The sequence below is a fragment of the Bubalus kerabau genome, chromosome 3 (assembly GCF_029407905.1).
Source record: "Bubalus kerabau isolate K-KA32 ecotype Philippines breed swamp buffalo chromosome 3, PCC_UOA_SB_1v2, whole genome shotgun sequence".
Taxonomy (NCBI): domain Eukaryota; kingdom Metazoa; phylum Chordata; class Mammalia; order Artiodactyla; family Bovidae; genus Bubalus; species Bubalus kerabau.
Window position 1 is genome coordinate 39567940 of NC_073626.1, and position 27812 is coordinate 39595751.

At 40.6% G+C, this 27812-nt stretch overlaps 1 protein-coding gene across 1 annotated transcript; it reads left to right on the forward strand.

Moving 5' to 3' along the window:
- The first annotated feature begins 1200 nt into the window (after window positions 1-1200).
- On the forward strand, window positions 1201-27812 carry GLO1 (glyoxalase I). Its single transcript, XM_055571495.1, has 6 exons — window positions 1201-1420; window positions 18810-18892; window positions 21509-21649; window positions 22485-22552; window positions 23463-23552; window positions 26354-27812. The coding sequence occupies exons 1-6, from the start codon at window positions 1337-1339 to the stop codon at window positions 26440-26442; spliced, it is 555 nt and encodes a 184-aa protein (XP_055427470.1). The 5' UTR covers window positions 1201-1336; the 3' UTR covers window positions 26443-27812.

Genomic DNA, 27812 nt, shown 5'->3' on the forward strand with positions numbered 1-27812 from the left:
ACTTTCACACTTTTCTTCCTATATGAGCAGCATCTCTTTCCTTTGGGAGAACTGCTTCACCCCCCAACTCCAACCTGGTGGTTCTAACCCAGGCTGTCAGTCACAGTGCCCTGACCATAGGAGTAAGTACAGGTCCTAGTCTAGGCCAATCGTAGGCTCCTCTCTGGATTTTTATCAAAATCAGAATTCAGGGAAGAGGTTCCCTCTCTCTCTGGTGAGAGGCTGAGAGTTCCAGGTTTCTAGACCAGTGGAGCAGGTGTATGGAACAAAATGAAGCTGAGATGAGAGATGGAGACATCTTGGTGGTGGCCAGGTGCATGGTACCAGGTGCCTCCCTGCCCTGCTTGTTTGATTTGGTGAGTAAGTTAGTTTCTATTTTGCCCAACTCCCTGCAATCCAAATTCCTGACATCCATCTATTATCTTCTTGCTAATTTAGAAAGACCCTGCTCTTCACTTAGAAACTCTTGTCAAATCCCATGCCTCATTCATTTATTAACATAAAGTCCTTTTCTAAATTATTTTTACACTGGTCATGATCATTTAGTCTTAACAACATGAAGTATTTAATGACAATCTATTATGTGCAAGTCATCAAAACACAGTGATGACTAAGTCGTCCAATGAACATAATTAAAATACATGCCTTAGCAAAATCAACATAAAAGACGATGAAAGTCATGGACATTTAGGTAAGTAGTGAAACCGTAACTTAAATCTTATTTGATCCTCACCAAAATCCGTGAAGCTCAGAGAAACGTCAGTAATTAGTCCAAGCTTCCAGAGCTAATAAATAGTGGAGCCAAAACTCGAAACCTAGGGTTTTCACTAAGTCAGAGTTGCTTTAATTATCCTCTGCTGCTTAAACTGAGAAAATCGTTTTGGGTCCTTATAATTTAAAAATTATAGCTCCCAATTCTCTTTTCATCAGATTCCTACCTCCTACCACGTGGCAGCCTTGAGGTATGGGTGATTATTGAACTTTAATAGTTAAATAGAAACAAAATTAGGTCATCAAGCGACAGAGAGAAACGGCACTTTCTTCGGGCCGATTTGGGGTTAGTGTTTTTTTTTTTTTTAGACCACACGCAGGCCTCCATCATACGCAAAGCACCTTGGGAATTGTAGTCTTGAGCGTAGAGCGCTGTGGGCGGAGGAACTGCGACCCAATCATCAGAAAGCCAACTTCCTTTTCAGCAAGCGAGTGGCTGGAAGTCAGCGGCGCCCGCCCCGGGGCGCAGTCGCGCCGGCGCTGGTGAAAAGCGCTTAGCAGCGGGCGGAGTGTGGATACCTCTTGCATTCACGGGGACTATCGTCCGTGATACAGCAGTGCGGCCATGGCAGAACCACAGCCCGCGTCCGGCGGCCTCACCGACGAGGCTGCCCTCAGCTGTTGCTCCGACCCGGACCCCAGCACCAAGGTGAGCGCAGAACCTAACTTTCCCGAGTCGGGGCCCTCTCTGCGTGGCCCCGCTGGGGCCCCCAGAGGGAGCAGTTCCGAGGCTCAACCAGGCCCGGCTTGGGCTGGATGATTCGAACTCTGGACTTGAACCTCATCCGGCCGCCGCTGCAGTTCCGCTCGCCTTGGACGGATCGGAGTGGGCTGGGAAGAGGGCCAGGGGTGTCCCAACAGGAGATCAGAGAAAGCATCAGTTTCTTTTAAGTTGTTTGAAAGACTGTGACCCTGCTTGCTTTACCTTGTTTGACTTGGGACAGTTACCTGAAACGGTGGCCCAGCCAGGATCAGAGCCCTTGTCTGTGGGTTGTGAGTGTTCCCCAGGTCAATAGCCCTGGCGGGTAAGAGCAGTTTCAGAACTCAAGTCTTGGTCGAAGGTGTCTACGTGCCGGCTCCTCCCAACCTGGATGATTTTTCTTTATTTATTTTTTCTTAAAAAAAAAAATTATTTTTATCGATTTGCGGCGTGTCTTAGATGTGGCAGGCGAACTCCTAGTTGTGGCGTGTGGGATCTAGTTCTCTGACCAGGGATCCATCGGGAGCCTCTTATGTTGCGAGTGCAGAATCTTAGCCACTGGACCACCACGGAAGTCCCGGTCATTTTTCTGTAACTGCCCTGGCTCCGGGTTTAACTCCTCCAAACCAATCTGATGGTCCCTGACTTTAACCGCGCCCAGAATTTCGCTTTGGTTTGGCCTTTAAAGTTGTTAACAGCTTTACACCTCTGCCTGGGCTTAGTGCCCCACAGGAGGGATGTTAGAATCCAGGAGTTTAGATCCAAAGAGAATCACGGAAATTCCTTCAGTGATCCTCTTATTGCAGCTGAGACCCATTGAGAGGAATGGTTGCATAGGAAGGCTTTTCAGCTTGCTTTAACGTGTTTGTACTGAGAGTCAGAGTAACTCACTCAGGTGTGGTGCCTACAGGCCTTATCAAGCTCAGACAGGGCGGCCACTCCGGGGTTTGCTCCAGCATACTCAACGCTGTCTGCATTTATTTTACTAGATAAGCTCTAATTCCTTGAGGACTGAGTGTGTGCTTTGTACAGACCTTTAAGACCAGTTGCTGACTTTATTCCTTGCTTGCTTTTTACATTCAGGGTGAAGAGTCAAACACTTCTAATTGCTAAAGCCTTTGACTAGCACCTGATAATACTTAGCTTAGGAGAAATGTTAGTCACTGCAAGACTAAGGGGGAAGAAATAAATATATACATTTCCTCTCACACTTATCTTATTTTTACACCCTTTAATGTTAAATACCTTGTTATTTCACATAATACCGATTGAGTTATTCAGTGTAAATTAATTTCCCAGATAACTGGACATTTTATATACTGGACTATTAAAAAAAAAAATTACAAAGAGAGCTTGATGAAATTGATTGAATACAATCAGTGTGATCTTAATTTATGCATTCTTAATTTAAGTAGATTTCTCTTGATTTGAAGGAATTATTTTTGGGAATTAGTCATTTTCACTCTTGAGGTGCCATATGGGGGACATAAAATGGACTATGTAATATTAATAGTAGCTGGTATGTGTTGAGTTGTGCCAGGCCCTTGTTTGTTAAGTGTATGTGCTTAGTTGCTCAGTCGTGTCCAACTCTTTGCGACCCCATGGACTGTAGCCCACCAGACTCCTCTGTCCATGGGATTCTCAAGGCAAGAATACTGGAGTGGATTGCCATCCCCTTCTCCATTGTTAAGTACATTATTTCATTTAATCCTCACAACTATTCGAGGAAGGCATACTCATTTCCATGTTACATTTAAGTAGACAATGGCACAGTGGTGCTGAGTAATTTGCCTAGGGAGAGCCCACACTCTAGTCTCCACCCTGTTCTGCTTCTAGATACTGACTATAGTGTTTTGAAACTTAACACAAGGAAAGCGTAAATTCAATGATCATTGATCATCTGATATATGTAAAGAAGATGATAGGTACCTTGGGAGATATTGAGATGACAAAAAGATGAAGTTCCTTCCTGCACCAAACATACACCAACTATAACATAAGGTGGAACTGGGATTATATATATTGGAATTATAAAGCACTGTGGGAGCACAGAAGATAGAGATTTTCAAGGGTTGCATCTCTTGTTGTTCAGTCGCCAAGTCGTGTCTTTCCAACCCCATGGACTGCTGCACACCAGGCTTCCTAATCCTCTGCTCTCTCCCATAGTTTGCCCAAATTCATGTCCATTAAGTTGTTGATGCTATCTAATTATCTTATCCTCTGCCACACACTTCTCCTTTGCATTCAGTCTTTCCCAGCATCAAGGTCTTTGCCAGAGAGTCAGCTCCTCCCATCACGTGGCCAAAGTATTGGAGCATGAGCTTCAGCATCAATCTTTCCAATGAATATTCAGGATTGGTTTCCTTTAACATTGACTGATTTGATCTCCTTGCTGTCCAAGGAACTCTCATGTCTTCTCCAGCACCTCCATCCCTGGGTTGGGAAGATCTCCTGTAGAGGGAAATGCTACCCATTCCAGTATTCTGGCCTGGAGAATCCCATCGACTGTATAGTCCATGGTATCGCAAAGAGTCAGACATGACTGAGCAACTTTCACTTTCACATTGCTGATTCATGTTGAGGTTTGACAGAAAACAACAAAATTCTGTAAAGCAATTGTCCTTCAATTAAAAAATGAATAAATTAAAAATGTTACAAATGCCAAAAAAAAAAAAAAAAGGAAACATCAATTCTTCAACACTCAGCCTTCTTTATAGTCCAACTCTCACAGCCGTATGTGACTACTATGGCAAAACCACAGCTTTGACTATACAGACCTTTGTTGGCAAAGTGATGTCTCTGCTATTTAATACGGTGTCTAGGTTTGTGGCACTAGTGGCAAAGAACTCGTCTGCCAGTGCAGGAATCATAAAAAGACACAGGTTCATTCCCTGGGTCAGGAAGGTGCCCTGCAGAAGGGCATGGCAACCCACTCCAGTATTCTTGCCTGAAGAATCCCATGGACAGAGGAGCCTGGCGGGCTACTGTCCATAGGGTTGCAAAGAGTTGGACATGTTGAAGTGACTTAGCATGCACTAGGTTTTTCAGAGCTTTCCTTCCAAGGAAATGTCTTAATTTCATGGCTGCAGTCACTGTCCAGAGTGATTTTGGAGCCCAAGAAAATAAAATCTGTCACTGCTTCCAATTTGTCACCTTCTATTTGCCAAGAAGTAAGAAAGCTGATTGCCGAAGAATTGATACTTTTGAATTGTGGTGTTGGAAAAGACTCTTGAGAGTCCCTTGGACTGCAAGGAGATCCAACCAGTCCATTCTAAAGGAGATCAGCCCTGGGTGTTCTTTGGAAGGAATGATGCTAAAGCTGAAACTCCAGTACTTTGACCACCTGATGTGAAGAGTTGACTCATTGGAAAAAATTCTGATGCTGGGAGGGATTGGGGCAGGAGGAAAAGGGGACAACAGAGGATGAGATGGCTGGATGGCATCACTGACTTGATGGACGTGAGTTTGAGTGAACTCCGGAAGTTGGTGATGGACAGAGAGGCCTGGCGTGCTGCGATTCATGGGGTCGCAAAGAGTCGGACACGACTGAGCGACTGAACTGAACTGATGGGACCAGATGCCACGATGTTAGTTTTTTGAACGTTGAGTTTCAAGCCAGCTTTTTCACTCTCCTCTTTTTCATCCTCATCAAGAGGCTCTTTAGTTCTTTTTCACTTTCTGCCACTAGAATGGTATCATCTGCATATCTGAGTTTGTTAATATTTCTCCCAGCAATCTTGATTCCAACTTGGGATTCATCTATCCTGGCATTTGACATGATGTTCTGCATATAAGTTAACTAGGCAGAGTGACAATGTACAGCCTTGTTGTACTCCTTTCCCAATTTGGAACCAGTCTGTTGTTCCATGTCCCGTTCTAACTGTTGCTTCTTGACCCATACACGGGTTCCCCAGGAGTCAGGTAAGGTGGTCTGGTATTCCCATCTCTAAGAATTTTCCACAGTTTTTTGTGATCCACATAGTGAAAGGCTTTAGTATAGTCAATGAAGCAGAAGTGGATGGATTTTTTTTTGGAATTCTCTTGCTTTTTCCATGATCCAACGATTGTTGGCAATTTGATCTCTGGTTTCTCTGCCTTTTCTAAACCCAGCTGGTACATCTCAAAGTTCTCGGGGGTACTGCTGAAGCCTATCTTGAAGGATTTTGAGCATAACTTTGCTAGCCTGTGAAATGTGCGCAATTGTATGGTGGTTTGAACATTCTTTGGCATTGCCCTTCTTGGGGATTGGAATGAAAACTCACCTTTTCCAGTTCTGTGGCCACTGCTGAGTTTTCCAGATTTGCTGACATTTTGAGTGCATCATTTTAACAGCATCATCTTTTTGGATTTGTAATAGCTCAGCTAGAGTTCCATTGCTGCCACCTGCTTTGTTTGTTATATGCCTCCTAAGGCCCACTTGACTTCACACTCCAGGATGTCGTGCTGCAGGTCAGTAGCATCTATAGTATGATGTATAATCAGGGTACTTGGAGGCTGAAGGCCTACGTTTGAATCCCTAATTCTGTCATTGGCCATAATGATCTTAGCAGGACACTTGGGCCGAGTTTGTAAAAGCAGCAGAAACAAAGCTGCTATAAGGATAAAATGTATCTATGATCTCTAAACTATGAAAAGCAATACAATTCAAGGTTGTATTTCAACTGTGGATATCAGGGAGTGAGTCAAGCAGAAGGTGGGGGTGAGCCTAGACCTTGAAAGATAGATGGGATCCCAGCATCACACAGAAGATGGTTGCATGGGAGGGCTTCTAGGTGGAGGAGACATCTGAGCAAAACTGTGGTGAGGTGACAGAAGGATGCAGTGTGAAACGTGTTTTGGAGAAATGAGTTATGTGTTTTTGGTTCAGGTTATTTAAGCAGTGGTAGAGAAGACTGGTGGGCTGCTGTCTATGGGGTCGCACAGAGTCGGACACGACTGAAGCGGCTTAGCAGCAGCAGCAGTAGCAGAGAAGACTGGAATGGTAGGTTGAAGCCAGATCTTGGAGAGAGCCTGGAGTGTCACTTCTAAGAAAATTGGATTTCGTATAGTTAGTGGGGAACCACTGAGGGATTCAAATCATTGTATAGAATAGATTGGAGAGATCTAAGCCTAGAGATGATGAGGACACCTAAAAGGTGAGAAAAGTGATGAGGACCTGGTTTGGAAAGGAGAGAGCAGTGGTAGAAGGTCAACTTGTTTGTTGATCATTTGCATCTTTGTCAAAGAGGCAGATCAAAGAATATATAGCTACACCACATCCCGGGCAGAATTACTAACTTGCTTCAAAAAGCCAATGCTTCTATCGCCAAGTAGTGATCTCCTGACATTCTGTTTACTGTCTCTGTCAGTCCTCTTTGATACAGATACTTGATGTCCCTTCCCATCTGAGTGGTAGATGAGGAGGTCAGGGAATACTTTTAGTGTTGGTGACACTTCAGTTTAGTTCAGTCGCTCAGTCGTGTCCGACTCTTTGCAACCCCATAGGCTGCAGCACGCCAGGCCTCCTGTCCATCACCAACTCCCGGAGTTTGCTCAAACTCATGTCCATCGAGTCAGTGACGCCATCCAACCATCTCATCCTCTGTCGTTCCCTTCTTCTCCCGCCTTCAATCTTTCCCAGCATCAGGGTCCTTTCCAATGAATCAGTTCTTCGCATCACATGGCCAAAGTATTAGAGTTTCAGCTTCAGCATCAGTCCTTCCAATGAGTATTCAGGACTGATTTCCTTTAGGATGGACTGGTTGGATCTCCTTGCAGTCCAAGGGACTCCCAAGAGTATACTCCGGCACCACAGTTCAAAAGCATCAATTCTTCGGCGCTCAGCTTTCTTTATAGTCCAACTCTCACATCCATACATGACTACTGGGAAAACCATAGCTTTGACTAGACAGACCTTTGTTGGCAAAGTAATGGCTCTGCTTTTTAATATGCTGTCTAGGTTGGTCATAACTTTTCTTCCAAGGAGCAAGCGTCTTTTGATTTTACGGCTGCAATCACCATCTGCAGTGATTTTGGAGCCCCCCAAAATAAAGTCTCTCACTGTTTCCATGAAGTGATGGGACCAGATGCCATGATCTTCGTTTTCTGAATGTTGAGTTTTAAGCTAACTTTTTCACTCTCCTCTTTCACTTTCATCAAGAGGCTTTTTAGTTCCTCTTCACTTTCTGCCATAAGGGTGGTGTCATCTGCATATCTGAGGTTATTGATATTTCTCCTGGCAATCTTGATTCCAGCTTGTGCTTCATCCAGCCCAGCGTTTCTCATGATGTATTCTGCATATAAGTTAAATAAGCAGGGTGACAATATACAGCCTTGATGTACTCCTTTCCTGATTTGGAACCAGTCTGTTGTTCCATGTCCAGTTCTAACTTTTGCTTCCTGACCCGCATACAGATTTCTCAAGAGGCAGGTCAGGTGGTATGGTATTCCCATCTCTTTAAGAGTTTTCCAGTTTGTTGTGATCCATACAGTCAAAGACTTTGGCATAGTCAATAAACAAAAGTAGATGTTTTTCTGGAACTCTTTTTGCTTTTTCGATGATCAAAGGGATGTTGGCAATTTGATCTCTGGTTCCTCTGTCTTTTCTAAATCCAGCTTGAACATCTAGAAGTTCACGGTTCATGTATTGCTGAAGCCTGACTTGGAGAATTTTGAGCATTGCTTTACTAGCGTGTGAGATGAGTGCAATTGTGCAGTAGTTCGAGCAGTCTTTGGCATTGCCTTTCTTTGGGGTTGGAATGAAAACTGACCTTTTCCAGTCCTGTGGCCACTGCTGAGTTTTCCAAATTTGCTGGCATATTGAGTACAGCACTTTGACAGCATCATCTTTTAGGATTTGAAATAGCTCAACTGGAATTCCATCACCTCCACTAGCTTTGTTCGTAGTGATGCTTCCTAAGGCCCACCTGACTTTGCAATCCAGGATGTCTGGCTCTAGGTGAGTGATCATACCATCGTGATTATCTGAGTCATGAAGATCTTTTTTGCATAGTTCTTTGTATTCTTGCCACCTCTTCTTAATATCTTCTGCTTCTGTTAGGTCCATACCATTTCTGTCCTTTATCGAGCCCATCTTTGCATGAAATGTTCCCTTGGTATCTCTAATTTTCTTGAAGAGATCTCTAGTCTTTCCCATTCTGTTGTTTTCCTCTGTTTCTTTACATTGATCACTGAGGAAGGCTTTCTTATGTCTCCTTGCTATTCTTTGGAACTCTGCACTCAAATGGGTACATCTTTCCTTTTCTCCTTTGCCTTTCACTTCTCTTCTTTTCACAGCTATTTGTAACACACCCTCAGACAACCACTTTGCCTTTTTGCATTTCTTTTTCTTAGGGATGGTCTTTATCCCTGTCTCCTGTACAGTGTCACGAACCTCCGTCCATAGTTCTTCAGGCACTCTGCCTATCAGATCTAATCCCTTGAATCTATTTGTCACTTCCACTGTATAATCTTAAGGGGTTTGATTTAGGTCATACCTGAATGGTCTAGTGGTGTTGCCTACTTTCTTTAAGTCTGAATTTGGCAATAAGGAGTTCATGATCTGAGCCACAGTCAGCTCCCGGTCTTGTTTTTGCTGACTGTATAGAGCTTCTCCATCTTTGGCTGCAAAGAATTTAATCAATCTGATTTCGGTATTGACCATCTGGGGATGTCCATGTGTAGAGTCTTCTCTTGTGTTGTTGGAAGAAGGTGTTTGCTATGACCAGTGCTTTCTCTTGGCAAAACTTTATTAGCCTTTGCCCTGCTTCATTCTGTACTCCAAGGCCAAATTTGCCTGTTCCTCCAGGTAGCTCTTGACTTCCTACTTTTGCATTCCAGTCCCCTAGTCCCCTGTAATGAAAAGGATATCTTTTTTGGGTATTAGTTCTAGAAGGTCTCGTAGGTCTTCATAGAACTGTTCAACTTCAGCTTCTTCAGCATTACTGGTCGGGGCATAAACTTGGATTACTGTGATATTAAATGGTTTGCTTTGGAAATGAACAGAGATCATTCTGTCATTTTTGAGATTGCATCCAAGTACTGCATTTCAGACTGTTTGTTGACTGTGATGGCTACTCCATTTCTTCTAAGGGATTCTTGCCCACAGGAATCTCCTGTTTGACCACTTCCAATTTGCCATGATTCATGGACCTAACATTCCAGGTTCCTATGCGATATTGTTCTTTACAACATTGGACTTTACTTCCATCACCAGTCATATCCACAACTGGGTGTTGTTTTTGCTTTAGTTCTGTCTCTTCATTCTTTCTGGAGTTATTTCTCCCTTGATCTCCAGTGGCATATTGGGTACCTACCGACCTGGAGAGTTCATCTTTCAGTGTCCCATCTTTTTGCCTTTTCTTACTGTTCATGGGGTTCTCAAGGCAAGCATACTGGTGACATTTATGTTGGGTTTTACCGAATACAAAGGAGGTAGCTAGGTAGAATTGGGTGCAGGGATTGAGGGAAGAAAAACGGAAAGGAAAGAATAAGGACAGTGGCTAGATGGATGAATGACTTTTCTTGGTAGAGAGAACTGTAGTTTATATAAAAGCACAGTGACAATAGAGAACCGGTGCAGGGGCCTGCAAGTATACAACGAGACTGAAGTTATAAGGCAGTGGAGTTAATGGTGAGGTACACAAAGCAATTACTGGGATTCTCAGAAAATATGAGCATTCCCACTTGGTTCATTTTTCTCATCCTGCGAAGATTTTTGTTTGGCAAATATATTTTTAATATATTTGTTTTTTTCAGTATATTTCTGTGTATAATTTAAAAAAGATATATATATGTATATATATACACACACACACACACACACACACACACACACACTTATGGTGGGTGCATGCTCTTTTTTTTTTTTTAACTGCTAAGAGTATGAGATCAGAGCCATTTAAGATGACCAGTTTAGTGGAGTAATGACAAAAGATGAAGTTAGAGAAGTATGCAACAACTGTATGCGCTTGCTTTGGGGATTTTCTTCTTAAAGCTGTAAGGCACCATTGAAATTCTGATCTTTAACCCAGAAATGACACAACTGGGTTTTTATTATAGAAAGCTCAGTCTGGTAGCGTTATTGGAATTCTGGATTGCATCACTCTGGATTGCATTTGGGTTTGAACTGTGGTGTTGGAGAAGGCTCTTGAGAGTCCCTTGGACTGCAAGGAGATCCAACCAGTCCATTCTAAAGGAGATCAGTCCTGGGTGTTCTTTGGAAGGACTGATGCTAAAGCTGAAACTTTAATACTTTGGCCACCTCATGCAAAGAGTTGACACATTGGAAAAGACTCTGATGCTGGGAGGAATTGGGGGCAGGAGGAAAAGGGGACGACAGAGGATGAGATGGCTGGATGGCATCACCGACTCGATGGACATGAGTTTGAGTGAACTCTGAGAGATGGTGATGGACAGGGAGGCCTGGCGTGCTGCGATTCATGGGGTTGCAAAGAGTCGGACACGACTGAGCGACTGAACTGAACTGAACTGAAGTTCACAAGAAGCAGACAGACCTGGGAGGCTTCTTTTTTTTTTTTTTTTAATGTGGATCACTTCCAAAGTCTTTATTGAATTTGTTACAGTGTTGCTTCTGTGTTTATGTTTTGGTTCTTTTGGTGGCAAGGCTTGTGGGGTCCTAGCTTCCCAACCAGGAATCAAACTGCACCACCTGCACTGGAAAGCGAGCTCCTGACCAACGAGACCAGCAGGGAAGCCCCTCCAGGGAGGTTTGGACAGTCGCTCAGGCAGGAAGTAGTGAAGACATGAGCAAGGTAGTAGTGATCATTGGAGAGGCAAGGAGAAAGATTCCAGAGGGACTTGAGCAGTCAGGTTGATCCGGTCCAATCCAATGCTTGGATTGGGTTACAGAAGGAGTGGCAGAAAGAAACTAGGAAGATTCCATATGTCTGACTTGGGCTAACATGGGATTCTAGAGACATTTCCTGAGGGGGATGTATTAATCAGATCAGATCAGATCAGATCAGTCGCTCAGTCGTGTCCGACTCTTTGCGACCCCATGAATCCCAGCACACCAGGCCTCCCTGTCCATCACCAACTCCAGGAGTTCACGCAGACTCACGTCCATCGAGTCGGTGATGCCATCCAGCCATCTCATCCTTTGTCATCCCCTTCTCCTCCTGCCCCCAATCCTTCCCAGCATCAGAGTCTTTTCCAATGAGTCAACTCTTCGCATGAGGTGGCCAAAGTACTGGAGTTTCAGCTTTAGCATCATTCCTTCCAAAGAAATCCCAGGGCCCATCTCCTTCAGAATGGACTGGTTGGATCTCCTTGCAGTCCAAGGGACTCTCAAGAGTCTTCTCCAACACCACAGTTCAAAAGCATCAATTCTTCGGCGCTCTTCAGCCTTCTTCACAGTCCAACTCTCACATCCATACATGACCACAGGAAAAACCATAGCCTTGACTAAACGAACTTTGTTGGCAAAGTAATGTCTCTCCTTTTGAATATGCTATCTAGGTTGGTCATAACTTTCCTTCCAAGGAGTAAGCGTCTTTTAATTTCATGGCTGCAGTCACCATCTGCAGTGATTTTGGAACCCAGAAAAAAAAAGTCTGACACTATTTCCACTGTTTCCCCATCTATTTCCCATGAAGTGGTGGGACCGGATGCCATGATCTTCGTTTTCTGAATGTTGAGCTTTAAGCCAACTTTTTCACTCTCCTCTTTCAGTTTCCTCAAGAGGCTTTTTAGTTCCTCTTCACTTTCTGCCATAAGGGTGGTGTCATCTGCATATCTGAGGTTATTGATATTTCTCCCGGCAATCTTGATTCCAGTTTGTGTTAATAGTAGGAGTGTTTATCTGGGCTGTGATTAATTTGATATTTGACTCAGGTGGAAATGAGTAGGCAGATGGAGATGTAAATCCAGAGCTGAGGTTAGAGGTATGGGCTGGGGAATACAGACTTGGGAATCAAAAGCAATAGTTGGTAGTAGAAATTCTGGGGTATATTTTATAATAATAACAACAAGAGCAATAGTAAGTGAGTAACTTACTCTGAGACAGAACTCTGCTAAGCACTTACATGCATTTCCCCATTTATTTTCCAACTCAGCCCTAAGAGCTGAAAACCATTATTATTTCCATTCTAAAGATGTGAAAACTGATGTTCAAGAAAAGTAGTGATTTACTCAGGGTAACAGTGATAGAGCCAGCATTTGAACCACATTGCCTCTGAAGAATTATTAATATTTCTTTCCTACTTGTGTATGTTTTTCTCCCTTTGCATGAGATTTTAAAGGCCTCATGATACTGAGGGCTTCCAGGACATTCCTGTTTCTTTTATTTGTTGTAAGAGTAGTCGGGTGCAGGTATGTTTACAAATACCATAGGTAATTTTTAAAATAAAACTAATTTCCTTTGTGTCTCCTACCTGTTTTTGTCTTCCTTATTTATAGGTTAAATATACTTGCAGTATGTTGTTAGCTGTTGAATGGGAAGAAGGAAAGAACCACATGAAATCAATTTAGATAGGACAATAAGTGTAGAGGAAGTGGCTGAATTATTTTCTGGAACAACTGTTATTCTCTGACATAGGTTGAATCAGAGAAGTAATAGTAGGAAAAAGATAGTAAAAAAAAAATGTGTCATAGCATAGTATATCAACCATGTGCTCCAGCTGTCACATAGTAAATAATCTTCCCCTCAAATACACTTCTTTTTCCAAAATGAACTTTCACAGAAGGCAATTGCGATTTTTTTTTAAAGTCAGGAAAAAGCAAAACTTTATCTGTTTCTAATTCATAGGAGATGTGACACCTAGGGGTTAAAAGTTAGGCTTTTTTCCCTTGATAAGAATCTGACCTTTGGTTATCTCTAGCTCTCTTTTCTCGGAGAAGGCAATGGCACCCCACTCCAGTACTCTTGCCTGGAAAATCCTATGGATGGAGGAGCCTGGTAGGCTCCAGTCCATGGGGTTGCTAAGAGTCGGGAACAACTAAGCGACTTCACTTTGACTTTTCACTTTCATGCGTTGGAGAAGGAAATGGCAACCCGCTCTAGTGTTCTTTCCTGGAGAATCCCAGGGATGGGTGAGCCTGGTGGGCTGCCGTATGGGGTCTCACAGAGTCGGACACGACTGAAGCGACTTAGCAGCAGCAGCCGCAGCTCTCTTTCCTACAAAAATGCTATTTGCTACTTGGCAATATTGCTTTCGGTAGAAATAACTTGACTGGAAGGTTGCATCTGCAAAGGGAGAATTATAAATATCTAATATAGCTTTGGGTGTGCCTGAATTCAGTGACTCTTATCACTGTCCCATGTGAAAATTCTGAAAGCTGTGCCTGTGGAGTTGCTACTAGAGATAGTGATACACAGGGCTTCGACACCAGGGTGATTCCCACTCCTGCCCTAACGTGGATCTTCTCCCTGCACCCGAGCTGTATAGATTCTTTTCCAAACTCTTGCTGAAGAGAGACACCTAACACCACTCTGTTGGTAAACTGTGTTTTCCTGACGGATAGCCTTCTAGCCTATAGTTGTCTTGTGACTCTGAATGCTTAGTTGAACCTGAAGAAGACCCTTTGCTGGGGGGTAATGCATCACATTTGAAAATTCATTGGGAGAGAGAGTTGATAGGCTCCATGGAGAGTTGGCCTCAGTGTTATTAAGACCAGAACACACAGTTCAGATAAGTATAAAAATTTCTGAAAGTTTAGCTAATGCAAGATTGAAACTTTTATCCTGAGGTTGCACCTATTCAGTCACATCTTCAGGATCCACTTTTAATTTTAGTTCTCTTGTTATTTCCACCACATCTGCAGTTATTTCCTCCACTGCAGCCTTGAACCTCTCAAAGTCATCTGTGAGGGTTGCAATCAGCTTCTTTCAAACTCCTATTAATGTTGATACTCTGACCTCTTCCCATGAATCACCAATGTTCTAGATGGCATCTAGAATGGTGAAGCCTTTCCAGAAGTTTTTCAATTTACTTTGCCCAAATTCGTTAGAAGAATCATCATCTATGACAGCTATAGCCTTACAAAATGTATTTCTTGAAGAATAAGTCTTGAGAATCAGAATTACTCCTTGATGTATGGACTGCAAGAATGGATATTGTGTTAGCAGTCATGGAAACAAAATTAATCTCATTGTTCACCTCCATCAGAGCTCTTAGACAGCCAAGTGCATTTTGAATGAATGTATTAAAGGAATCTTATTTTTTTTCTGAGCAGTAAGTCTCAACTGTGGGCTTAAAATATTCAGTAAACGATGTTGTAAGCAGATATGCTATCATCCAGGCTTTATTGTTCATTTATAAAGACCACAGGCAGAGGAGATTCAGCATGATTCTTAACAACCCTAGGATTTTCAGAATGGTAATGAGCATTGGCTGCAACTTAAAGTAACTAGCTGTTTTTGCTCCTACAAGAGAACGAGCCTATCCTTTGAAGCTTCGAAGGCATTGACTTTTCTCCAATTGTGAACGTCCTAGATGGCATCTTCTCCCAATAGAAAGCTGTTTCATCTACATTGAAAGTCTGTTTAGTGCAGCCACCTTCGTTCATTATCTTAGTTAGATCTTCTGGATAACTCACTGCAGCTTCTACATCGGCACTTGCTACTTTACCTTGCACTTTTATGTTATGCAACTAGCTTCTTTACTTAAACTTCATGAACCAACCACTGATAGCTTCAGACTCTGCTTCTGTAGCTTCCTCACCTCTCTCTGCCCTCTAGAATGGGAGAGAGAGCCTTGCTCTGGATGAGGCTTTGGCTTGAGGGAATGTTGTGACTGGTTTGATCTTCTATCCAGATCTCTAAAACTTTCTCCATATCAGCAATAAGGCTGTTTTACTTTCTTATCATTTGTGTATTCACCAGAGTAGCACTGTTAACTTCCTTAAAGAGCTTTTTCTTTGTCTTCACAACTTGGCTAACTTGGGGCAGGAGGCCTAGCTTTCAGTCTGTCTTAGGTTTTGAAACACCTTCCTCGCTCAGCTTAATCATTTGTAGCTTTTGATTTAAAATAAGAGACGTGGAACTCTTCCTTTCATTTGAACTCTTAGAGAGTGCACAGTTATGAATTGATGTAATTTCAGTATTGTGTCTCAGGGGATAGGGCAGCCTGAGGATGGGGAGAGAGGTGGGGCAGTGGTCGGTCAGTGGAGTAGTCAGAACACACACAAGGTTTTTCCATTAAGTTTGTCATCTAATGTGGATGTGGTTCATGGCACCCCAAAACAATCACAATAATAGCATCAAAGATCATTGATCACAGATCATCATAACAAATGTAATGAAAAGTTTGAAGTATTGTGAGAATTACCAAAATGTGATCAGGGCTACAAAGTGAGCAAATGCTGTTGGAAAAGTATCACTGATAGACTTGTTGCACACAGGATTGTTACAGACCTTCAATTTGGGGGAAAAAAACCAACCAGTATCTGTGAACTATAACAAAGTGATGTGCAATGAAATGAGATATGCTTATATAAAGCAAAAATAGAAAGACTCTACAAAGCAGAGAGAAGAAGGCAGACTGGTTAGGGACTTTGAAACCCTAGGAACCTCATGGCAGTAAGTTTCCTGGGTTTTCTCTCTGCCTCATATAGCCCAGACTTAGAGCTAAAGAAGCTAGTGATCTGGAAATGCCAATGGATGCACACACAAAAAAGCCGAATGAATGCCTACTCTCTCTACCCACAGGACCAGGAAATACACAGTATTTCCTGATAAGTCAGAAAACTTCTAGACAACAAGTGCTCTACTACAGCCAAATCCCATAGAGAAAACAGTGGCCTCAGCCACACCTGTGCCAGCAGAGGCTGAGTGGGGAGTTTAGTCTTCCAGCCAACTGGCTATAATAAGGTGCTCAACCTCCCCGTGCTACGGTAGCATCAGAGAAGACTAGGGAGCGATGATTTCGTCTTGCCAGGCAGTAACAATCTTTCCCCTCATCCTGTTATCAGTGGAGAAACACGGAAAACCTAGCATTCTGCCCCGGCCCAGCAGTGGAAATATTTTAAGACAGTTATAAATCAGAGAGAGGAAAGGGATATAAGGAGAGAGAAGGTTTCTACACTTCACTCAAACCATTTTATGATGATGCCAAATGCTGTGTAAGTTACAACTGATATAGATCAGTGGAAAAGAGTAGAACCCAGAAATAAACTCACTAATAAAAACTCAACAAATTTTTCACAGAGATGCAAAAGTAATTCAGTGGAGAAAGGATAGATTTTTTGAACAAATAGTGCTGGAGCCATTGGACATTCGTAAAAAGTGAAGCCCTACGTTCACATCTTATACCAAAAAAAAAGTCCATTTAAAAGTGCTTAAGGGGACCTTGACCTTGATCCTTTGGTTCACTCCCGGCTCCACTTTTTATAGTTTTGTCAGGATTATATTGTAGGCACATAGTACATGTACTAGAAACATCCCTGATTGGACCTTTAACGTTTTTGCACAGTAGTCTTAAATTAATTAAATTTGGAAATTGCCCTCTCCCACTCCTGCAAAAGACTGATTATTTCTATTATTCTTTCTTTTTGTAAGGCAGAGGAGCAAATCTTTGTTGCTTAGCAGTTAACCGAGAAAGCCTGAAACTTTTTGAGCATAAAAGACATCTTTTACTGTTCTGAATTTAGAGCATAATAAGGGAAAGACATCCCTGGGGGCTCAGTTGTAACGAATCCACCTGCAATGCAGGCAATGAGGATTCGATCCCCAGGTTGGGAAGATCCCCTGGAGAAGGAGATGGCAACCCACTCCAGTATTCTTGCCTGGGAAATCCCAAAGACAGAGGAGCCTGTCAGGCTGTAGTCCATGGGGCTGCAAAGGTTGGACATGACTTGGCAACTGAACATCCAAAAGGAGAGACAAAGTTAAAAACTGTCCCATGAGATAAGACATCAACTTTTTAGGCACAAGTCTTTTTTTTAGACACAAGATATATTTATTTCAAACAATATTTTAGAACAATAGCAATAAACAGTGATTTTTAGTAACTTTTAAAGAAACTTTTTTCCAAAATCATTTGAGTGTGTATCAGAAGTAACAGAGTGGTTTAACATTCTGTTACAGAGAGTTAACAGAATGTTTTGGTAATAAAAAGAAAACTGTTACCTGAGCATAGAATAGCTAAATCATTTTATAAAAAGCAAACCCTGCTTGTTTTTTAAAATATCATCCAAATAATACTTTGGCAGCAAAGGATTTATATGCCTTTACTTTTATGAATAAACCCATTAACATTGAATGTATTTGTTAATCTTTTTGCCATATATAGACTTTTTTTTAAGGTTAAATGATTTTGGAATTTATATTACTCTGTGTTTTCTTAGAAATAATGTATTTATCTTATTAAGCCTTCTCAATCAGAAAAGTGGTGTATCTTTCCATTTTCTAAACTGTTTTTGCCATCTTTATTGAAAATTGACATATAACATGTATGTCATAATATCGTATGTATGTCCACATATTTCTAAAACAGCATTTTAAATGTCTTCATATATTCTATTATGCCTGTGTTAAAGCAGGAGACGCAGGTTCAGTCCCTGGGTCGGGAAGATCCCCTAAAGAAGGAAATGGCAACCCACTCCAATATTTTTGCCTGGGAAACCCCACGGACAGAGTAGCCTGGTGGGCTACAGTCCATGGGGTTGCAGAGAGTCTAACATGACTTCGCTACTAAGCAACAACAACTAGTTTATCTAACTATTTCTTCATTGTTAGAGGCAGTTTAGCAAGGTGGTTGAAAGCAAGGACTTTGGAACCAAACTGTTTGGACTGAGGTTTTTTTTTTCTCTGCCAGTTACTTTCTCAATAGTAAAATGGGGATGGTATAATATATACATTATATATATATAATATATATATCATAAGGAGGGTTGTTATGAAGATCATATAAGTTAATTTCTATAAATCATTTAGAACAGTATTTGGAACACAGTTACTTCGTAAATGCTGTGATGAATGTCTTTATACATAAATCTTTGTCAAAGTTTCTAATTATTTCCTTAGATAGATTTTTAGAAGGGCAATATCTTGATCAATGAGTATGAACTCTTTAGGATTCTTGAGATCCAGATTGCTGCTTAAAAAGAGTTTAGGATAGAATAGAAATAGGGATAGGATAAACAGGGTTGTTGAACTTGTTTTACAGAACTTGGCACAAAAATCTATAGAAAAGAAAAAAATTTAAAAAACCCAACTCTTTGACCGAGCTACACAAATTTGAGCATAGCTTTTATGGACTGAACAGAAGCAATAATAAAGCCATGATGGACTGAGGGATTGCAATGGTGGACTGTTGGTATCTTGTTACAGAAAGCAAAGCTAATGTTGGTAACAAGTAGTAAAAATTAAAGGTGCTTAATACATACTGTTTCCCCTTAGGATTTTCTCTTGCAGCAGACCATGCTGCGAATTAAGGATCCTAAGAAGTCACTGGATTTTTATACGAGAATTCTTGGAATGACGTAAGTAAACTGTTGGTACCTGTGATGTTTAAATACATAGCTTTGCAAATATAGGCAATGTTTTCAGATCTGTTTTAAAAATAGATGAAAGTTTGCTTCAGAGGTCACAAAAGTGCTTTTGGCCAGGAGTCTGGGACTAGGCTTGACTGACTGGCCAGGGCTTCCGTCAGGTTCCTGTCCTTTCTCCCAGTCAGGTTGACTGAGCAGCAAGATACCAATGCTTGCATTTTCTCTAACTCCCTTCTCACTGAGAGCTGCCAGTTAAATCCTTAACGTGCCCAGACCATTTTGATGTTATGGCCACTCTTAGCCTCTTGTTTTCTTCAGAAAAGATATAGCTATAAAGACACATTATTTAGAAAATTTAGTGAGTTTACCTAAAGTTGACCATCTGTCCCATTTTATAGGATATGTTCTCTTTTTCCAAATAAGTAATATTCATGATTTGATACCTTTAACATATTTGCTTTTCTTGATTTGTTTCCCTAAATAATATGAGGGTTTTTATTTATTTCTGGTAGTATAGATACATGCAGAGTAAAATAATCTTTAATTTACTGCCTAGATAACCTTCATTGACATTAAGAGAAAACGTCAAGTAATACAGTATATGTCTATATTTAGAAAATCTGACTGCTTCCGAGAAATACAAAGTGAAAAATGACAGCCTCCCTCTCCTAGTTCTCTTCAAAGATAACTGCTGTTAACAGTTTCTTGTCCTTCTTTCCAGAAAAAGTGGTTTTGTGCATAGCTCAGTCGGTAAAGATTCTGCCTGCGATGCAGGAGACCTGGGTTGGATTCCTGGGTTGGGAAGATCCCCTGGAGAAGGAAATGGCAACCCACTCCAGTGTACTTGCCTGGAGAATCCCATGGACAGAGGAGCCTGGCAGTCTGCAGTTCATGGGATCACAAGAGTCGGACACAACTTAGCTACTAAAGCACCATGACATATTTAAAGGACATAATGAAACAAATGTATTGAACGTCTGCTATTTGCCAGGCCCTTTATATGTTCTTTCATTCAGTCTTCACAAAAGGCTTATGATATAGCTTATATTTCCATTTTACATGGAAGAAACCAAAGCTTAAAGGCATTAACTCACGGCACCAAATCCCACAGTGGGAAGATGGCAGAGCTGGAATTTGAATCCAGGTCCAAACAACTCCAATGTTGACATTATTTTTAAAGAGCCCCCAATAGAGTACTCAGATGGTGAAGAATCTGCCTGCAATACAGGAGATCTGGGTTCGATCCCTGGGTTGGGAAGATCCCCTGGAGAAGAAAAGGGTAATCCATTCCAGTATTCTTGCCTGGAGAATTTCATGGACAGAGGAGGCTGGTGGCTACAGTCCATGGGGTTGCAAAGAGTTGGACACGACTAAGTGACTAACACAGGAGTACAACTTGATGTTATAGTGAAAGATAATGCTGTGCTGAGAAGAGCAATGTACAACAGATTCAAGTGTTCCATTTGATTGGTCTGTAAGAGCTTAGGCAGTCTGCTTTGGTAGGTGCAGAGATAGTTTTTTGTGATTGGAGTATTTTAGTTGTATGACACTTAATCATAAACATGTTTGAGTAAGAGCTATTTGTGATGTGTTAATGGGTAGATCTTAGTGGGCCAAGGCATATTACATAGCAGTCATAAGTAGAAGATTTGGAACAGAACTCTAGAAACTTTTTATTTGCTATGCTTCAGTCATTCCCTCTTATTGGTGTTGAATGAAGTCATTTTTGAGCATTTAATCCTCCGTAATCTAAAGAAAACTATACTGTGTGTATCCTCATTCCACCCTACTCCTTGCGAAATAACGTCACACTCTAAGTTCATTTTAAAAGCCACAGCTTTGTTGAATCTTCTTCAGAACCTCAGGATGCAGAATTCATGCACTTCCTCTCACAAACAGTCTCTCCTTTTCCACTGCTCTTTTCAACCTACAAAAGAAACTTAAGTCTTCTGTATTGTAGGATAATTGTCGCTCTCTGCTCTCTTGCGGTCCATCCCATCATTATGACTGTACAGATAGACCCCACTTGCTCACCTCCATTCTCCAGCCTCTGCTGTGCGTGCTGGTGAAACTGCCCTCACAGGACCTTTCTGTATCTCCTCACCTCTCCTCAAACTTAATCCTCTCTGACCTTTCTGCAGTATTTGATACTGTCAACCACTTTATTGTGGACATTCATGTCTTCTGTGATATTAATCTGCCCTCTCTTAACACCTGTCCTCACCTTATCTTCCTAGGAGTTTTGGCTCAGTAACTGAATGCCATATATCCTAAAGGTGTGAGATATCATTTTTTCCACTGAAAAACAAAATTTTCTTTTGAAGATATCTTTTGACACTTATCCAGGTACCATAAATCCAGCTAATTTTCATTGTATTTGAAGAACTGATGAATTACAAGTTTACATTTAATTTTTTAAAATTTCACTGATATTTACAGATAAGTTTTTTAATTAGACTTTTTTATTGATTTTTCCTTGCTTTTTCTATTAAAACAGCCTCACTGTGTACTGTTCTTATTCTCAGTAGAACTTGAATATCGTCATGTTGATTTTAGTATTAATCGACTTTTCCTGTAAGTTGAGTCAGGCTTGTTGTTTAATTTCAGACTACTCCAGAAACTTGATTTCCCCACTATGAAATTTTCACTGTATTTCTTGGCTTATGAGGATAAAAATGACATCCCAAAAGATAAAGATGAAAAAGTAGCGTGGGTATTCTCCAGAAAAGCTACACTTGAACTGACACAGTAAGTATGAGTCTTTATTTTGTTTATATATTCTACATTTTTTTTGGAAGCTTTTTTTTTTTTTTTTTTTAAACTTTTCCCCCTTACTTACCAGCTTAATTCAAACTGGGTCTTATCTAACCACTTTCCATTTGAAACAATATCTTTGAGTATTTTTTCATGGATCTTTGTATTGTTCTTATGGTTCAAGTAGGGCAAATGAGATCATTTGCAGAGAATGTAATAATGAAATGGCAAGATGTTTGTCAAACTGTAGCTAATGAGTGTTTGGATACTACAGCTGAGAATGTCATAGGCATTCTCCTTTCTGTTTTATTCTGTATTCTGTTTTTGTGCAGTCTTTAAAAATTAACAAAACAGATTTGTTTCAGGGTGTGCTATTTCATGTGTCTCCTGAATCAGAACAGCCCTGGAGTCAGACAGACCTGGCTTGAGTCTTGCCTCTGATCACAGCTCTGTGACCCTGATCAAGTTATACCACCTCCCTAAGTGGCAGTCTCATTTGTAAAATGGAGATACTCAGATCTAACCCATGCAGCTGTTTTGAGGGCTTCATGAAATATAAAGTACATAGCACAATGAATGGTAGTTGCTATTATTATCATTTTTATTCTTATCCAAATGCCTAGTTTTATTGTCTCCTTAGTCTAGTTCATCATTCTTTGCCTATTTGCTCTTTCTGTTGTTGAAAACTTAACGTGTACAGTAGCAGAGATTAGACCAAGTATATTAAGTAGCATATATACATGGAAAGATTTCAAAGATTGTTGCAGCTTTCTTTTCAGAATTTCTGTTCTCCAGGTCACTTAGAATTATGTTTTCTCTCCATCTGTAGCAATTGGGGCACGGAAGATGATGAGACCCAGAGTTACCACAGTGGCAATTCAGACCCTCGAGGATTTGGTACGTTTGCCTATTTGTGTGTAATACACTTTTATGGTTTTGTGATTTTGCATTGGGTACCTATTTATGGTTATAAGCAATCTAAAACATTAATTTTTAGATTTTTGTTAGTGTGGCTATTTTTATTTTCCACATGTAAGTTGTGTCCAACTCTTTGTGACCCTATGGACTTACACCCTGTGGAATTAGACAGAGGACTAATTCCTCTGTCTGTGGAATTCTCCAGGCAAGAACACTGGGGTGGGTAACCATTCCCTTCTACAGGGCATCTTCCTAACCCAAGGATTGAACTTGTGTCTCCTGCATTACAGGAGGATTCTTTACCATCTGAGCCACCAGAGAAGCCTAATTTTATTTAGGAATATAATTTCATCATGTCAATCTAAACTTTACATTTATTTTCTCACCATGGTTTCATTTTTCAGTCTCAGTACTGTATTTCCAGTAGACTTTTAAATTAAAGAACAAAACCAAAAATGATGGTTAATAATAATCCTAATTTCTGCTAGTATACACTTCTGGCTTAATCTAAAATCTCTCAATCAAATGCCAGGATTATCAGTTTAAATGGACTGGTATATAGTCATTATCAACAATTAGCTTATTAAGCATGAATAACGGATATCGTTTTTTTAAGTAGGTTATTCTTAACAGATTGAACTATTTATGAGCAAATATTGGGCTTATGTCAAATAATTTATAATGTAGAGCAACTAATTATTATACCCAGCCACTTAGATTCTTGTTCTTTAATATTTTATAGGTTTTGAACCAACTTGATTCAGTCTGTTTACAGATGCCTTGTGTTTTGAAATTAACTAGTTTGGGAAGCCACTTGTGGCCCATGGATACCCTGTTGTAATTTTTCCTTCTTTCTCTCTGCCTTGTTTTGGGGGCGGTTTTACCTAAGGTCACATTGGAATTGCTGTTCCCGATGTTCATGGTGCTTGTAAAAGATTTGAAGAACTGGGAGTCAAATTTGTCAAGAAACCTGATGATGGTGAGTCTGCTACTTGTTTTCTTCAGGCCTCTCTTTAGTTGTGTGACATTTACTACGCACTCACAGAGGGTCCTGTTGTAGTTAAACCTTTTGGTTGCAAGTGACTTTGAATCCTACTCCAACCAGCTTAAGGAAAGAGAAATGATTGGAAGCACACTGAGTTACCTTAGGAAACCGGAAGGCAAACTCGAGGGTGGCTTCACATGGGACTAATCGCAGGATCTGGAGAGCCGTCAAAGACCGAGGCCGCCTCTCCACCCCTCAACCCTGCCCATTTCTCAGTGACCCCCAGCTTTTACTATCTCAGGTCTATCTAGCCACCCAAAAACTAAGTTCCTTAAAGTCTGTTTCTTCTGCTCTTAATGTAACTACAGCAAGTCTGTTCAGTTCATAATTATTTGGTTTTTCTTTTTCATCCTTTTACAACTTTCTCATGTCCTTATGATTTAGGTATGTCTCTTGACAATAGTATGTACCTGGATTTTGTTGGATTTACATGTATTATAATTATTTTATTTAGATCTATTTTTGCCATCCCATTTTATTTTTTAAATTTTTAATTTGGAATATTTCACTGTTTCATTTCCATCTTTTTTTTTTTTAATTCCAATTAGGAGATTTGCTATCCAAAAATCATCCTCCTCAGTAAGACAAGAACTTGCTCCCTTCTACCTCCATTATCTTACTATACCCAGGCTGGGATAGTATTGATTTATTTTTCTTTTTTCTTTGGCTGTTTTTTTAAGATAATAAATATGTAAAGGTATATATTTTTTCTCCATGTATCTCTTGCTGTAACATCTTTTGGATTTTTCTGTCCCTTTATTAAGTACCTCAACCAACACTGCTTTCAAAGGGTTTGTGAGGCAGAACTCTTGAGGCATTCCATATACCCCAGAACCTCGCCTTTATATATATATATAAATGACAGTTTTGTTGTCTATAAACCTTAGGTTTATTTTCCTTCAGTCTTGAAAATACAACTCTGTTGTCTTATTTTTCCTATCCAGTGTTGCTGCTGAAAAATCTGCTGATTTGTGTTCCTTTGTATATTTTCTTCTGTTTTGTCCTAAAAGCTTTTTATATTTGTTTTCTTTGTCCTTGACTTCCTTCTGGGGATTTCTTCAAACTGGCATACTAATTAGCTAATTTTTCCTCAGATGTATCTGTTCTTATATTCGTCTTTTGTATTCTCATCTATTGTGTTATTTCACCTATTATAATTTTGATTTCTAATTTTTGCTGATTTTCTTTAATATTTTCTTATTCTTATTTCATATTGGTTATATTTAATATTCCTCATTGCTTTTACATATTTCAATAGTTCTTGGTCCATCAATCTCATATTTGTTCTTCAGTTAGAATTTATAATCCATTGTTTGTTTTATAGTTATATTCCTCAAATTCTTATTATTTTGGTCTCAGAGATTTGGGGGGGTTTGTTTTTGTTTTTTTACTGAAACTATTAGCTATTCCAACCATCAGTTCAGTTCAGTTCAGTCGCTCAGTTGTTTCCGACTCTTTGTGACCCCATGAACCGCAGCACGCCAGGCCTCCCTGTCCATCACGAACTCCAGGAGTTCACCCAAACCTATGTACCTTGAGTCGGTGATGCCATCCAACCATCTCATCCTCTGTCATCCCCTTCTCCTCCTGCCATCAGGCAATGTGAATGGGGGAAGACCAGACCTTGGTTCTTAAAATTCCAAGTGATCTCAGGGACATGTGCAGGGCAGAGAGAGAAAATAAGAGTTAAGACAAATACTTCACATTCTGTAGTCATATCCTTTTCCTGCTTTGTCCCTGATGTAGTATTTGTAGGAGACGCTCCTGGCATTGTTTTTCCCTAACCCTGGTTGTGTGGCACGTGTAACCTCTGGGAGATGAGTTGCTCCCCACCTGTTTTTCTGCCCTTACCTACTCCCAAGGACATCTGAACCAGTCGTTCGAACCCCCCACACTGTGGGAGTAGGTGCTGAGGCCCAAGGCACTGGGAGAAGCAAGAGCCAAACTAGCAAAACTCCTTGTTTATTCTCCCACAGCCACGATGGACTGCCTTGTGGTCTGGCCACAAGTACCGCCTTCTACACAAAGTGGGTTAAAATAGTCACCACCTCACCCCTACCATTTCTCTCCCCAACTGTCACATCAGAGGCATCATACTTTTTTCCCCCCCATTTTTTATCTGTGTTCCTCTGAAGCTGATCTTGAGGAGAGGAGCCAGAGATAAGAGTCAAACTAATTCAGCATCTTGGTACCAAAATAAGTTTCTGAGGTCACACTTTTTCCATTTAGGCAAACAACTCTGCTCCAAGACCTCTCAGTCCCAGTTATGAAGTCCTGGGAGAAGGAATCTGATTGGCACAGCTTGGGTTACACAGAATAGTGTATGACCAAGCATCTGGGTCCCTTGGCTGGCTAGATGCGCCATGCTACTGGCTCCCTTGAGCATCTGTTTTCTTTTTCCTCTTTAAAATAAGACAGTTTCTGTGACTACTCAACTAGTTGCATGAAGTTACATTGTGCAGGTGAAGTAGTTACCTGATGCCTACAAGATACAGCCAGTCCCACTGTTTATTTCAGGAGAGTTGGTTTACAGCTGTGTGTACAAGATAAAATGTGTCATTCTGAAACTCGTGCATCTGGCCACACCAATAGATTTTTTGAAGTTGAAACTATAGACGAAATAATGTAATTAACTAAAATGCAAAATAAAATTTGAATTAATAAACATTATTTTAAATTTTTATATATATATATTTTTAGGTCTCTCAAATCATGAAAATTATTTTGTTTTACAGGTAAAATGAAAGGCCTGGCATTTATTCAAGATCCTGATGGTTACTGGATTGAAATTTTGAATCCCAACACAATGATAACTATTAATTAGTTCTGTGAGAATGCTGATTTGAAATTTCAGTGGAGACATTGTAGAAGGTAAAACAGGAAATCATGTGATTCAAGATATTCAGATAACAGAAGCATCCAGGACTGATGGATCCTTGTCCCAACTCAGATTATTCTTAAATCTATCTCCCTTTACTCTTTCAGCTGTTTCCCCCAACTGTTCAGTCATCCTAGTTTTAATGTAGTGCCTTGTCTTATGTCCTTGAATATAGTTGTATAACTTTACTTTTTTAGGCAATAATTAGAACAGTTCCCTTCAGAGGCTGCATTTGCCTTCCATCTCCTGAAGAGATACAAGTCTACAAGTCTGCCTTTGAACCATCATTTAAAATAAAAAAAAACACTGAACATGTTTTTGTTATGGTTACCTTCTGGGGTTTCAGTTCCTCAGAAGTAACTTTTCACAATGAGAAGTTAAAAACCCTGAACAAAAATGAAGCTTCACGTATATTTCAAATAGTATAAAGTTTATTTTACAAAAGAGAAGTGACTCTCGGGAGAAATTTAGAATCATGCTGACACGGATGCAGATAGAAATACTAATTTCTTCTTTATAGAGTACTCTGAAAGTTCAAGGACTAGCCTCTTTAGGAATGGGGAGGAGGATGGGAATATTATATACTGGTTATGCAGACACAAACTAGACTGTCACATACTTTATCTCACTTAATCCTCCACAGTGTCCTGTGAGATAGAAAGCAGGCTAACATGCAAAATCAATGAATCCAAGGCAATATAAATAGGCTCAAGTACTCAAGATCTCATCATCGTCATCACTTTTAGTATTTAGCTGTACCTCACAACATCTCCTTCATTAGTCTTCTTTGTAAAAGCCTTCAGGGAGTTTGAGCATTGCCCTCTCAGCTTTGGAGGCTTGAGTACCATGGTGGGGAAGAAGCAGTGGAGGAAGTCAGGAGCACACGGCTGCTCTGGAATGCCCAGCCATCCCTGTGCAAGTGGTGCTTGTGTTACTTGTGAAAAGCCCCTACCCCAGGGTCTTCCGCATGGCAGCAATCATGTAGGCTACGTTACGTTCAGTGATGACATAACTTAGTTACCAGAAATCAGCTCAGTGGTCTTCCTTGCCATGACTGATATTTGATGGGTTTTTAAAACCAAACTGATGTTGAATATTTCTTATGGCACAGATAATAAGAACATCCAGTTTATGGCTTAACTCCATTTAGATTTTTTTTTTGCGTGCGGACACTATCGGAAGACCTTTGGATAGGCCATGACAACTGTGCTTACGCTGTTAGAAGCATTTTATATTTCCTTTTTGGATGGAATGGGTTTATGTGAGCTATTTGAACAAGTGGCAATACTCAGACTGAAATAAAATTTTAGATAAGA